General features: G+C 35.5%; 1 protein-coding gene across 3 annotated transcripts; it reads right to left on the bottom strand.

Moving 5' to 3' along the window:
• Positions 1-5,547: 5,547 nt before the first annotated feature.
• LOC110774721 (probable U3 small nucleolar RNA-associated protein 7) lies at positions 5,548-14,181 on the bottom strand. 3 transcript variants are annotated; one of them, XR_002529572.2, is made up of 10 exons: positions 13,990-14,181; positions 13,791-13,907; positions 12,679-12,741; positions 12,436-12,525; positions 11,261-11,393; positions 10,700-10,818; positions 10,504-10,571; positions 9,614-9,662; positions 5,704-6,818; positions 5,548-5,619 (listed from the first exon to the last, which is right to left on the bottom strand). XR_002529572.2 is itself a non-coding variant. In XM_021979288.2 (9 exons), the coding sequence occupies exons 2-9, from the start codon at positions 13,830-13,832 to the stop codon at positions 5,784-5,786; spliced, it is 1,599 nt and encodes a 532-aa protein (XP_021834980.1). In that variant the 5' UTR covers positions 13,833-13,907; positions 13,990-14,180; the 3' UTR covers positions 5,548-5,783. The 3 variants fall into 3 exon arrangements, 2 of the variants coding, with proteins under 2 accessions (XP_021834980.1, XP_021834981.1); XM_021979288.2 differs by having other exon boundaries at positions 5,548-6,818; positions 13,990-14,180; XM_021979289.2 differs by having other exon boundaries at positions 5,548-6,818; positions 14,001-14,180.
• Between the last annotated feature and the right edge of the window lie 978 nt (positions 14,182-15,159).

Genomic DNA, 15,159 nt, shown 5'->3' with positions numbered 1-15,159 from the left:
TTATGGTGAACCGTTGCCCTAGATTCCTTTAATATTGTTATTTTCCGATTTGATTATTTGCTTTAGTTTAATATACAAACAAATCCAACTCTTTGTTACCAGTAGTCTAGATTAGTTAATTAATAGTAGAAAGAACATTGTTTCCCTGTGGATACGATCCCTGCTTCCCTTACTATATTTTTAGTTGGTGAACGTTAGGTTTATCTTTGATAGGAGTGCGATTTAGCCTGTCATCAACAAAGTTATTTAACGTAGAAGAAAAGATCGAAGATCGAAATCAAAACGAAGAAAGTAATGAAACTCAACGACAAGGTTCCTGAAGCAAAGAAGCCCAATAGCAAATGAAAGCGAAATGTCTTCAAATAATTTCCTAAGAACGATATGATGTACGAATCACTATATTTTCTGTGAATGTGTAATGTATCAACCATGCTTATGCGTGAAATCAAATGATTGGTTATGATATGTTTTCGATTAGTGAATGACGAATAAAACGGTTAAATATGACTCGTATGATTTTAAGAATGGCAAGTTCGACTGAGCTCCAGTTTCGAGGACGAAACTTTTTTCTAAGGGGGTGAGAGTGTAATACCCCGAAATTTTTAAACTCGATTTATTAAAATTAAATATATTTATTAGCTTAATTTCGTTTTTAATAAATTATGAATAATCGAATTTCGTTATTTTAAACGTTTTTACGATTTATTTTAAACGATAAATTTATAAACGAAAATTTATTTATTTTTCGTTAATAATATTTTACAAAGAATTATTTTAGCTAAACTTTTCTATTTTTAGTAGTTTCCAAAAATAGCAATAAATTTCGGAAATTTTGGCCTAATCTTATGAAATGACCAAATTACCCTCAAGAACAAAATTCCATTTTTTTTTTCCTCTCCTTTTTCCTGCTTTTCACGTGAACCAGAGGAAGAAGAAGTTAACTTCTTCTCTCCTTCCCTGAAATTGATCCACGTACATGGAAAACTCCAAGTTTTCTTTCTCCTCTTCTTCATCTACAAAATCCATTTCAGAATGTGAAATTCAATCACCAAAATCAAAATCAAAAATGAAAATCCAATCTCACCCTTTTGTTTCCTGTAATTCCAAACCACCACAACAAACACCACAGCAGCCACCGTGACCACCACCAACTACCACCACTACCACCATTGTTCGACCACCACCCCCGACCAGCGTTCACCACCAAGCATCACCACCGTTCATCGCCTCCCCTCTCCTTCATTTCCCCTACTTCCTCCCCTATCTCCCTCGTTCTTTTCCCTACCGTAGCCACCACCCTCCAACAACCACACCGCAATCACCCCACCATCCCTCAAATCCAACCTCCGCCCCAAACCCCGGCGAGCCACCGCCTCCCGGAACCGCCCACTTCCTCCCCTTCGATACTCCCATGCCTCCCCTGTTCGCCTTTCCTTTCCTCTTCTCCCCCTCGCTGTACCGTTGCCGCACAACCGTCACCGTCGCCTCCAGGCGCGGTTCTCTGTGCTGCACCGCCCAGCCCGGCCACCTCCGTCCTCCCTCCTCTCCTTCTCGTGCCCTCCCCTGTTTCGACCCCCTTTCCCTTTCCCCGCTCGTATTCTTTTTCCAGAAAACCAAACCAATTAAGTTTCAATTTGAAACTTTAATGATCCTCCTCAAACCCATATTAAGTTGGGCCATTTCAATTGGGCTTTTGGGTTTAAGTATCGATTTGACTAAAATAAATTACTAATTTGACTTGATAAAAATGGAATTTAAATAATATTTTCATATAAATCAATTTATGAAATATATAAATATATTTTGATTAAAATTTCGTTTAATAATATTTTCATTAAATTATGAAATTATATTAAAACTCGTTATTTATAAAATTCATTACTTATAAAATTTATGATTTTATAAAAAAAATATTGATTTTAAAATATTTACCGATTTAGTACTAATTCAACGATTTAATATTTTGAAAGAATTGGACTCGGAGCTCGGGACGAACGAACCAAAGAAAGCAAAACCCTTAGCAAATCGCGGAAGTGAGGTAACGGTTATTGCTAGTACCCGCAATTCCCTTATAAATGCGATTATGAAATTATAACGTTATGATTGTTTTATGAACTGAATGTTTTAACATGTTTTATGAATTGCGGGAAATGAAATATGATTTGATTGAATTATTTATTATAATATGATTTGATTGAATAATTTATTATAATATAATTTGATGGAATTATTCCTTATTTTATGATTGATTATAAAATGATATTATGATTGATTGGATTTCTTATAAAATGTTGTTTATAAGAAACCATGAAAGAAATGATGTTTGATCATATGATCCAAAGGAAATATGTTACTTCAGTCGAAGTAAAAAGACTAAAATGTAAAATTAAACGAAACATGATAAATGAAAGTGAAAGACCTAATCCGTTTGGCAGTATATGTTCACAGGTTACGATTCTCGGTCATGCATGTACCCATGGGGCATCCCCCCATTGAGCCAAGGCTCTCATGTTCTCGGGCCAAGGCCCCATGTTTTATGGACAGCGGTCCATCGTGGAAGACGTTCCACCATGTCATACTTGTCACGGCTAGCATGTGCACCCTAAAGTTATGAATGAATTAAATAAAGGACTTTATAAAATGTTTTACATTATTCTATTCTCCCTGTGTTATTAAATAAAATGAATTGAAATGAATTTACGTTGCTAGAATAGTTCGTTACTGAGTCTTCGGCTCACCGTCATTTTGTTTTCTGTTTTAGGTACCGCTGGGAACGATGGGAACGAGTAGTGGCGAGGATTTCACTTTAATAATTTCCACCTAGTTTATGTTTTAAGTTTTAAATATTTAATTAAATATTTTTAGTAAGTTATATACTTTTACTTTGGTAATATAAAGGATTATTATGTTAATTTTGGAGGATTTAATAGCTTAAGATTGATGGTTGCCTTGTAATTCCCAAGAGGGAGTTACGGCAGGTAATGTCCCGACCGATTAGGTTAATTCCGCTGCTAATTATGATTAATAATTGAATTAGAGGTCGGGGCGTTACAGGTACTGTTAATAGCAGAGCGGCCTAAGGTCGGATTATTTTTACCAAATGTGAAGGAGTGCACTTAGATCTGCCGATGCCTGGGTGGCAATACTCTAAACCAAAAATTATTGAAGAAGAGTACCCCATCTTTAAGACTTTTTACAGAGGGAAGTTGTTGAGAGGCATAATGCTATTTAGTGAAAGATAACAACGCTTCATAGTACCTCACATTGATGAACGTGACATTTACTTGCACATTGGGTCTCTAATTGACTAATCCTAATCTAAATACCAACCACTTTTTAATAATGTCATAATCTTTATAAGATAATACCAAATACTAAAAGCTACATCAATTTATTTTTTGTCAACATGAAACTAGTTATTATTGGTTCCTGTATACTTCGTATATCCTAAGCATGATATAACTAGAGAATTTGTGGCTTAGGTTCCTATATTTTTCTTATGATTCAACTTTCTCTTTTTGGTATCCAGGAGGTGAATTAGGTAGCAAATTTCACAACAAATAAGTCATTCATCCCCGATGCTTCCTTATTGGTTTTCCTCCTTTAATGTTAACTTCAAGTCTTTCTTGTCCTCCTCGCGGATATAGCTTTAACTGAATGTGGAGCAATAATTTTCCAATTCTTCTTCCCAAAAATAAAATGAAATAAAATACAATAAAATGTGAAGTATTATACTCCCTCCATATTTTATTAAGTGATATATTTTCTTTTTTCTATCGTATATAATAAGCAATACACTAATTGTTTTTGGTATGTCATGTCCCCACTCTTAATTATACTAGTCTTATATGCACGCTATGCGTGCGAGATATAAAACCAAAAATTGCGTTATGACAACTAATCACAATAAATAATACTCCGTATGTTAGAAAAATTGTTTAAAATGTTCATATGAATAAAAATTAGGTATAATAATCTCTAGATTAAAAAAAAAAAAAGAATTTACATAGTGAAACAATGTAATGCATGTATTATATGACGTAAAATCTAAATTGTAGTATTAACGTAAAGAAAATGAGATAAAGATGAAGCCCATATTTCAGAAATGAATGGAATTGTGTGTTTTGCATTGATGTTAATCACATAACATATACTACTTACATTGCTTGATGGAAGCTTGATTTCTAGGAGTATATTTGACAACTAATATACAGGAGTATAATTAGCTAGCTAATATAGGTAATTATTTGCCGTGATTGATTTACATAATAAAATCAAAGATTATATAGCTAATATAGGTAATTATTTTCCGTGAAAAAAACTAATTAATCAGTTTTTTAAAATAATAAATTATCAGATTTACAATAATATGTAAGTGTGAAATACGAAGGGTATTTTAGTATTTTACATGGGGACACCAAAAGCGTGATTACGAAAATAACCTCCCCTCTTATATAATAGAGATTAATACTTTTTATTATGGTCCCCACACTTACTTACATCCTATTTTTACTACAATAAATAATTCACCTATTATTAATTTCTTACAATAAATAATAACTCACTGCCTACTTCTATCTTATTTTAACTCTCCTAAAACCCATTACCAATCAAAATGTAACACTTAATAAAATCACAAATTCTTATTTACATGGGGTATACGAAAAATATTGTACACCGAAGTTAAAATTAATGTAAAATGCTTAAAAGTTGCCCTTATATATGTAAAAGTCATCTATTTTTAGTGATAAAAATTTTCAATTTAGTAAAAAAATATTTCTTCAAATTACTAATAATGTATAAAATTAATCATTTAACCCTTTAAAATGTTTATCTCAACTTTTATTTTTAATAATATAAAAGTCAGAGAAAACTGGGTAAAAGTTATGATAGTGTACAATAAATTTATTGTACACCTTATGCATGCAAGACCTTTTGTAACAAAATAAGTAGGGAATAAGTGACTACTTCAAATTGAGCCGAGATTATCGATCTTATTTTATAACCCATTTTGCCTAATCTTCTCTGCTTTAATAAATATTTTAATCGCGCAATATATAGAATGGAGAATAATTTTTTTTTTTTTTTTTGAATGTAATAAAGAATAAATATTTAATCATGCATTATATAGAAATGAGAATCGAGTATTCTTACTGGTCGAATTATTCCATGATCCATCCCCCTAATGAAAAGAAGTGGGACAATAACGTCAGAAAGAGTACTAAATTCCAATACAATATGAATAACTCAGCTTACATGTGGTGTCTATTATCTCAATTTTATTTGGGGTGACAGCCCATGTTTCTGGCAAGGGAGGCAAATCCTGAACTGATTGTAAGAAGCAAATAAAGAACAGCTTTCAAACAAAAGGATAAGCAAAGATGATCTGGGAGTGTGTTTTCCAGGGTCCATTTCCTTGACAATCCGATCTATTTAGGAATGGGAGCACAATTCTGTGGTCACCATTTTCTTGGGTATTTTTCTGTGTTTCGAGTTTATAACTCTTTTAGGAACCAAAAGCATGTTAAAATATCATCAAAAGTAGGCTGGAATTTTGGCCTCAATACAAATACTCTCCAATAATCTCCAGTTTTTCCATGTTCTGTTCAATAATTTAAGCTGTAGAGGAAAAAAACAATAAAAATCAGAAGTGAAATTTTACAGGGAAACTCAAAAACTCTATCTAAAGAGTGTAGAACATACTGCATCCAAAATAGAAGGCTGAAGAAACAAAACAGGACAGCTACGCGGGATCAAAAATTTTTACACGGATTAACTGAAATTTAATCAGCTTTCTTCTTAGCAAATCGCTGTAGCGATTTTGGTAGCTCAGCTACCTCTTCGCTGGTTCTTTTCCTTTTCTTTTTAGATAGCTCTTCGTTCTCTTTGATATTCTGTTCTATGAATTGCTTCTTTGCATTCTGAACGACCTCCTGCTTTTTCTTTGCTCTTTTACCATCCTTGTTCCTACCTTTAGTTTTGTTCTTCAACTTTTTACCCTTGGCTGCTTCTACGGCAGCCTCCATCTCTTCTTCTCTCTCTTTCCGTGTTGGCTTCTCCTTTTTTCTCGGTGGCTTTAGAGTCCCGATTTTCTTAGGATCCATCATAATAGACTCTGGCGGGAGCTTCTCCAAGAGAGACCGCACTTCTTTCTCACGTCTCTGTTTTGTTGTTTCAAATGGATTAGCAACCCAAGAGTCAAAGTTTGGTTCTCCAGAACCAGGAATTAGAATTGATGACCATCCCATTGAATGTCCTATTCCAAGAACATCTTCATATGGTCGAAATGAAACCTTCTCTATTTTATAGCCTTTCGCCATAGAATGACTCATATAACGACTGTAATTCTGAGAACTCGAACCATCTCTGAAAACTTGTACAAACGATCCGGTCGAAGCAGCAAGTAAACCTTTCTGACTGAACTCTAAAGATTCTGCATGACCTGGCATTGTCTGAAGAACCTTGAATGTTCTCAAATCCCATAATTTGATTTTTCTTTCCATTCCCGCAGTCGCCATAAGATGTCCATTTGAGTGGAAGGCCAATGCTGAGAGTGGTCCATGATGACAGAGCATTTTGACTACAGGGTTTGGGCTTGTAGGTTTCCACATGGTAGTCGAGCCATTAGCATGTCCTAAGCCAACGATGCCATTGTAAGGGTTTACCTGCATCACATTTGTACGACCCAGACCACTCTTGTAATTAGCTATCATCTTACCCATAGTGACATCTTGATAACGGAGCTGTCCAAATTTATTAATCGATGCTAAAAGGAAGTGGTTTCGCAAAAATTGAAGCTTTGACACAGCTCCGTGTTCCTGAATACCAAGTACACAGTTCATACAAGATTAATTTACAGTGTAGGGGAAAATCTTCATAATAAATGAGGTAAACTATATTGCAACTCCTCCCTATAAATCTCAAAAAAGTGAATCAAGAAACAAGACAGATAGCCAATATTCTCATGAGTCATGACAGATCCTGGGAGTGGAGGACTGGAGGTTGGGGCAAAAGGCGTGAATACTAATCCATGCGTGCATTAAAGATGGCCAAATTTTATAAATGCCATATCTACGGTAAAAATCATGTTGCTATTACGCATGGATACAAGTGAGTAACGAACACAAGTTCTATCAAAAAGAGGGCAACAAAAATTCTATCTTTGTTTTGTTATTTCAATACAAAAGCAATCAGACAGTTTAATAATAATCCTTGTAACATGGTATTTGTACTCCCTCCGTCCCAATTTAATCGTTGCACTAAGCTTTTCACGGAGTTTTATGTAATAAGTTGTTGTATGCTTATCTATTATAGTTTAATAGAAAAGTAGGTATAGTGGGAGATAGTGGAATAACTTTTTAATTAAATGTGAGAGGATGTGGGGTCATAATAATGGTTAATGGAAGAGAGGTAATAAAATATTAGAGGGTTCCATAAAAAGAAATGTAACAATTAAATTGGGAACACACGTAAATGGAAAGTGTGACAATTAAGTTGGGACGGAGGGAGTATGTGTCAATGTGTGTTACACTGGGGGAGTCGTGGGATAAGGGGCTAAGGATAGGGATAGGGATAAAAATACCTCTTATCCCACGAAAATAATACTTGGGGGAGGGTAGTATAAGGAGGGATGAGGATAAGGGAAGAAAATACTATTTTACCCTTAATGAAAAGGACGGAGAAGGGAAGAAAATAATTCGCAAGGATATTTATGTAGCTTTAGCTTTATCCCAATCTACAACAAACAAGGAAAACCATTTTTTATCCTTATCCCACTCACCAATTTCCTATCATCATATCACAGACTCACACTCACACTCACACTCACACTCACACTCTTATCCTTATTACTCATACAAACGCCCCCTGAAGTGATAAAGCATACAGTAGATATTACTTGTTTCCAACCATTAAGTTCTAGTGTTATTTTCAATCCACAAATAATCACTATCCCATTGCTTTCATTGGATGCATTTGGCAGCTAACTTCACCAAAAAACAAAAAAAAAATGAATATCAGGAAGTTACAAAACTCAAGCCAAAATACTGTCATTAAGGACTTTTCAATAATCCAAAAAAAAAAAATTTACAGCCATACAATCCCAGAGTAGGGCAACTAGAGCATGGTACAACGAACCTAAACTTGAAAGTAAAAATACCAACAGCACGGTTTGGGATAGTTCAATGGTTCTAATCATCAAGTAGGAGGCAAGGGAGCCCGAGTACCCTACCATACAAGACAAAAAGCAGTAAAGAACCAATCGAAACAGAAGGGGGGAGAAGTTTTCAAAATGAAGCATCAACAAAGAAAGAAAACCCTACATCCTAAAAGCTATTCAAGGGTAAACAACAGTAAGCTCCAGGCTACAGGAATACTACTGCATCACATCCCAGACATTTAAGAAATCTAATTTTTTTTTTTTACCTCTGCTGTGAAATTCTCCAACCACTCAACCAGACATTCCTCGTTCAATATTTGAAACTCCAGTGACCAGATAAATTAATTTACCTATGAAATAGCCAAACATAGTTCGCCTCTTAAAAACAAAACGAGGTCTTGGTCTCTTGGACAAGCCAAGGACTGAAAAGAATGAAGCTTATATGTTTTGTCTAATTAAATGTGGGATAACACATTTTATATAAGAGCATATATGCAGTGAGCTAATAGTTATCGGAGGGAGTGAGATCGTATTTTTCAAGTTAAAGCATTAAGAGAACACAGTACGGTTTCTAACATGTTAATTACGAGAAGGCAAATAGTATCCTTCCAGCCTTCCCAAAAATGACAGCAGCTGAAAGTGTGATAATACTTCCTCCGTCTTTTAATACTCGCAACGTTTGTTAGTTTCACGCATGCCAATGCACAACTTTGATCATTTATATCTTAAATTCTCTTTATGCAAAAATTATAAAAAGTTGATATTTTGAAAATACACATTGAGACGAATCTAACAAGATCCCACATGACTATGTTTTATCTTATATAAAAAATACTACGAATAGTCAAAGTAGATTATATGAATAGTGGCAAAAGTCCAAACGTTGCGAGTATTAAAAGACGGAGGAAGTATATGTCAATATTATCTTCCTAACCACTAATGCACCCATGCCAGAAATGGTGGAGAGGGGTGCAAGTGTGCAGGCCAAGAGAATTTTCATAGTGGCATTCAAAAGTAAGGTGGTATTTAACTCTGAAGGCTGTCTGTATGGACTTGAGGAGACATTTCCCCAACATTTGGGGGGAAGGGGGGCAAACTATAATCTACCCTGAATTCATATAGATGTCTTAACCCAAACATGCAGCAACTGAAAGTGAGGCTTTTTAACCAAGGCCATACAACAAGAAAAGGTTATCAGCAATAGAGACCTATCAAGAATATATGTCCGATGGATGTCTATTAAACAGTAACTCAATAGTATCCATGCAACATGATCCAAAACATATGAGAAAACCAAACTTTTAACACAATAACAGGGTCAGGATCAGGGACAGGGACACTGTCACAAGGAGTTAGATTAATTATATGAAAATGAAATGAGAACGTGACACTCCTTAATAAGGAAAGAGACGCCAAACACCAAAAAAATTTAAGACATGAATGAAGCATCCTGACCTTCAAACAGTGAAGCTCTACACCATCTGTGTTATATATGTAAGGATACCTGCCAAAATTTTGAGTGTGAAAGCTCAGAAAAGCCGGAAAGTATGTTATGTGAAGTCGGCTGTCATAGCAGACATGAAGCCCGAAGACAAAAATAATATAAAAAAAAGACTGGTCCACAACCAAAACTGACTCAAACAAAAAGCTATAGGCAGTAAATAAATGAAAGACACTTGGATCAGGTAGTAAGATGACTGAAATTGACAGGAATAGTACCATATAACACATTTTACAAAATAGAAACTGTGACTGGGCTAGGCTCAACAGCTCAAAAAAGAATCCTAGTTGAATAAAAGTTTATCAGTTATGAGGGGAAGAAGGATTGCAAAATGCCATCAAGAACATGCAATGACCAGTAATCAAAATAGACCAGCATAACACCATAAGTATAACACATTTAGCATCATCTAATCATCTAAGAAGGACAAATGGGAAAAACTCCACCTCAAAATATATGCTTTGTCACTTGTTACTACTTGAATTATATGAGATAGCTCTTAGACACAACTTATTATTTGTGAAGGTCTCTGGATACATGTCAATGTTTGTAGCAGCATGACTTGTGGTTAAATCTTTCATAATTTTGCAACACCAATTATTGAAAATCCATGCAATTTAGAAGTATTTCAGATTGCATTCAGGTCCTTACTTCTCAGTACCTCTATAGGTTGTATGAGCATTGACCAACCATAGGAGTTCTACAGCCCTCACGGGAGCAATAGAAGAAAGAGATTATGCAGTTTCAACTTTAAAGTATACAGTGATATCCATGCAGAAGGAAAGCCCAATTAAGAAGAAAAGAACTGGGTGGGGGGGGGGGGGGGGGGGGGGAGGAAACTCACTTCTTTTGGGCAGCAGCAAAAAACAACTCGTTGTGAAGAAACACGACATCTCTTACAGTTTCCCGTACCTAAACCATCAATAATCCTTAGTCGTGAACAGTTGAAGCATGCATTTTTTAATATAAAGATAACGTTTAGCGCTAGACACTAGGGAATAATTTTGATAGAAATTTGCAAACCCAAGGCTGGGACACACCTGGAATTCCTTAACCAGGCTCATATCTTTCACATCAAGGACACCTAAATGGCCCTTGCGCCCTGCGATTGCCATATAACGCCCACTTGCGGTGAAATCAAGCTTGTAAGGACCAAGATCTGCAATTACACAAATGTTAGGCAACATCTTAAATTATCGAAAATGCAATTACTGTGAGCTTAAAGTTTAGAGCCCGGAGTATTTTCAATATCCGAACAATGGCAGAAAAAACTGCGATAGGTATACTATAAGTTTTCATCTGAGAACCATTCCAGACAAGCAAAGATGCTTCGGCCAAACTCTGTAGTGAAAAGCAATAGGAACTTAAAGCAATCAACATTTCATCTTCCAAACTAAAAATCAAAGTGATAGAGCAAGAACACCCCCCCCCCCCACACGCAGAGTCTTTTTCTTTTCTTTTTTTGTTGAGTAATTTAGAGTTCCAAATCCAACTCATAAAACAAGCTCTACAGAAAAGAAGAGATAGTCAATGAAACTATAAGTTGCCTCCTGAACTACAAAAAAGTTTCATCAGTCAGTCATCAGAAACAGAAAAGCAACCTGGTAACACCATATCATATTGGTTCTTTGAGCTTAGAATATCAACTTCTTTGCCAATGGCATCCTGCTTTATCCTCCATGTCTTTTCTATACCCTCAGACTCCAAAAAACCACCTTCCGAAGGCAGAAGCCACTGAAAGATTAGAAAAGGCATGTTAACAAGGGAGCAGCATACTGTTGTACACTATGCCACACAAAAAAGGAGGAAGAAAAAAGAATATGCAAGCTAATAAATTTGACAAGTAGTCGCCTAGAAAAGAAAATTGTCCTCAATTGCAAGATGAGCATAGAAATGATAACACTATAATTTTTCAAATCTAGCCGATTACAGCCAAGTTTTCTGTCAGCTCACAAGGACAACCTTCAGTCTCTCCAAGAGAAAAAGGACAGATTGTTGTTGGCAACCCAGAAGTTACTGCTTCTAGAAGAAATATGAAAATATAAGTATTCGACCAAATAGCTGTTAGCTACACATTTTCTCCAAAAAAGGTGTAAAGGAACTAAATCCAAAAGGTTACAGCTTATAACAATTTTCATTCTACACTCACTCTCAAGTCTCAACAGAGAAGCTGAAGGACAAGAAGAGCATCTATTTTTCATTAGCAATAGCTGAAACATTGCAAAGGAGTAAAACAAAGAACTTGACAATAAGAGATGCAATTTCCAAAACAAGAGTTGTACACATGCTTTTAAATCCTCCTGATGCAAACATCCATGGCATCCACCAATTACAGGCAGCACTATTGATTAAAGAAGAACACTAAAAAATGTAAATTTATGGTAACATAATCGAAATCCTAGCCCCCCCCCCCCCAACTGAATTGAGGCTCCATCCGCCCAAAACGGAGCCCAATGTTATGACCAATAGAGGTAACCATCCACCCTTAACTGGATACCACTTTTCTCAAATTATAGATAGATTGCAGACATGAGCTCGGTATCGAATGCCATCACATCAGTGATACTTAAACCACATGCCTGTTAATCAAATGATTGGAATCATGGATCATCAAGGCCTTTATAGCATTCAAATTTACAAACAAAAAAAAGTTGGGTTTTGTTTTAGTTCTAGAGCTAATAAACTGTGTATTAGAATTCAATACAAAACATACCTAAAACCTTAAAAATAAACAGTTGGAAAGAGTAGCAGTACATAGAAAGATCAGAAAGGTAACCTTTTCAACATTCGCTGCTGCTTTTGCAGAACGTTTATACAACTCTTCTTTCACAGCAAGCTCTCCCTTCAATTTTTTGTCTTGCAAAACCTGCAACCATAAAATAAATTGACAAAAAATGAATCAGATGGAGAAATTTCAAGACTCAAGCTGCAATATTCAACATCCAGTGGCAACACACAACAGTAACAACAGACCAGGAAAAGAGTAAAAAAAGGAGACAATAAGAACATAAATAAATACCTCCAAATTAGCACTTTCTCCTCTAAGATACTTCTTCACATTTACATCCACCTCCTCTTCATCCTGCACAACAACCATCAGATATTTTAGCACCATCCAACTTGCAGAAGACGTAGGGAAAGGGACTCAGTAATAAAAATGAAGAGTTCCCGTAACTGAAATTTAAGATGGAGCTGAATAAAGGAACTCAGTAACATCACAATGGAGAGCACTACTTACAATCCGCAAACACTTGACAGAGCTTAGGCAGTGGAATCTATTTTACAAGCAAAGTCCTTGAAGCCCTTGCTGATTGTTTAAAACCTAACTTAAAACAAGAATTATATGTTTTCAAGCATTACATCCACATTTTCCTCTTCAACCAACAACTAAAGGTTTCTCATTTACAGAGACTAGTGAAGTCATACACTGAATATCTTACCTTCCTTACGCTTATTGGTTCTCCACTAGCTCTACACTCCACAAACGACTTACTCGCCACGTATAGCTAATCTAATTCAATCATATGAACTTTTTGTGCTTAAAGACATGTTTGATTGCGGGTTTTCACAAAACGGAACCCACCTAAACCAAGTCAAGGTGATCTTTTCCCCTCCACATTTTCCTCTTTAACCAGCAACTAAAGGTTTCCCATTTACAGAGACTAGTGAAGACGTGAAGTCATACACCGAATAGCTTACCTTCCTTACGCTAATTGGTTCTCCACTAGCTCCACTCTCCAAAAACAACCAACTCACCACGCATAACTAAGTGACCCTTTCTAATTCAATCATATGAACTTCTTTGTGCTGAAAGACATGTTTGATTGTGGGTTTTCACAAAACCGAACCCGCCTAAACAAATTCAAGGTGATCCTTTTCCCCCTTGCCGAGTCCCCCTCCCCAATCCCCATTCACCCAACCAAAAAAATATCCAAATGCCAACATAAATTGTTTTGCGTAAGAAAAATTAATCCTTCCGTCCCTCTTTAATTGCCCACATTCTACGCGCAATATTCTTATTAACAATAGAGCACAGTAGCTTCTCATCCCAATAAACCAAAAATGCATAATTAAAAAGAATAAACCCTAAAAAAGAAAACTTTTACTCAAAAAATTCAAGCTAAAACGTACCTGCTCAGCAGCAGGAACAATCTTCTCCGCTCTAACCACCATTGTTTAATCAGTTAAATTACTTTAAAACGTTTCTCAACCGATTCAACAGAGAAGATATTCCAGTGAATTTGAAAACTGTAGAAAAAGGGGTTAATTTTATTAGCATTAAACATTGAATCGTACTAAATAATTAACAAAGAAGAGAGAAAGATGTGACATGCTGATAACCGTGAAGTGGTGGTTGCGGCCGCCGATGAGGAAGACGTCGACGGGAAAAGGCGGCGATTCCGGCGGCGGGAAAATTGGAGGGGAAGTGTAAATTGTGAGTTAGTGAACCTTACTGAAGGGTTTTGAGGGTTTAGGAATGGAGAAATTGGGGGAAACAAAACCTGGAAATATGGAACCCTTCTAAACAAAACCAAAAGGCTAAAACCAACGGCCAACCTGACTCGAACCTAAACCCAATTTAAGAACCGGGTTGACTTTGTACGACCCAAGCTTGTACTTTTATAGTCAACATATTAACTCGTTTAATTATTTACTCTCTACGTTCCAAAATGCTCGTTGTTAAGAGTTAAAGTTTACAACTACTAGGTGATTGTCAGAATTTACATCATATTTCTACCCCTATATTAGTAAAAAGTAGAGCTACTACTAACCATGAATGGTAGGATTTTTTGTTATATAAATATGTTGCTCTAAATTTGTAAGATAAACATCAATTCACTTTGCTTATAAGACATAAATTTTATGCTTCTTCTTACTACTGTTATCTTTCTAAAAGAATTATTGCAGTGGAAAGTATTTAATTATAAATAATAATTAAAACATACATTGAAGCATGCGAACTCTAAACATTTATGAGTAATAACTTGAAAAGCAAACATGCAATTTAAACAAGTCATTGGCATTATATTCGAAATATTTAGTTTCGGCATGTGTGAATAAAATGAATCCAAGATTCTCAAAGTCTTTAAAGAACTAAACATGCTTTGGCTTGTCTTAATCCTAAAATATTTTAGGTAAGCAAATCCTTTGCTAATAGTCTAGAAACTACTCTTGGTTGATAGGTACGTCTAAGAACTTTTTAGGAAAACCTATCACATTTGCCACGACATAAAATGACTCCTTACATATATCGTTGAGTTCAATCAAAATCAACTTGTACTCACAACTAATTGTGTACCTTACCGCTTTAGGATCAACAAGTGACACCTCGTTTTGGCGGAAAAATATCACTAGATTGATGTAAAGGTGAGAAAGTAAGTGTTATTTTGGAATGACACAATTTAACTCAATTTTAAGTTTAGAACTTAAGGCTTTTTACTATACTAGTTGTTGGCCCGTGCGCTAGCGCGCACGGTCCCCCAAGATATATAAATATTTT

The sequence above is a fragment of the Spinacia oleracea genome, chromosome 1 (assembly GCF_020520425.1).
Source record: "Spinacia oleracea cultivar Varoflay chromosome 1, BTI_SOV_V1, whole genome shotgun sequence".
NCBI lineage: Eukaryota > Viridiplantae > Streptophyta > Magnoliopsida > Caryophyllales > Amaranthaceae > Spinacia > Spinacia oleracea.
This window is presented reverse-complemented; position numbering and strand designations above follow the sequence as displayed.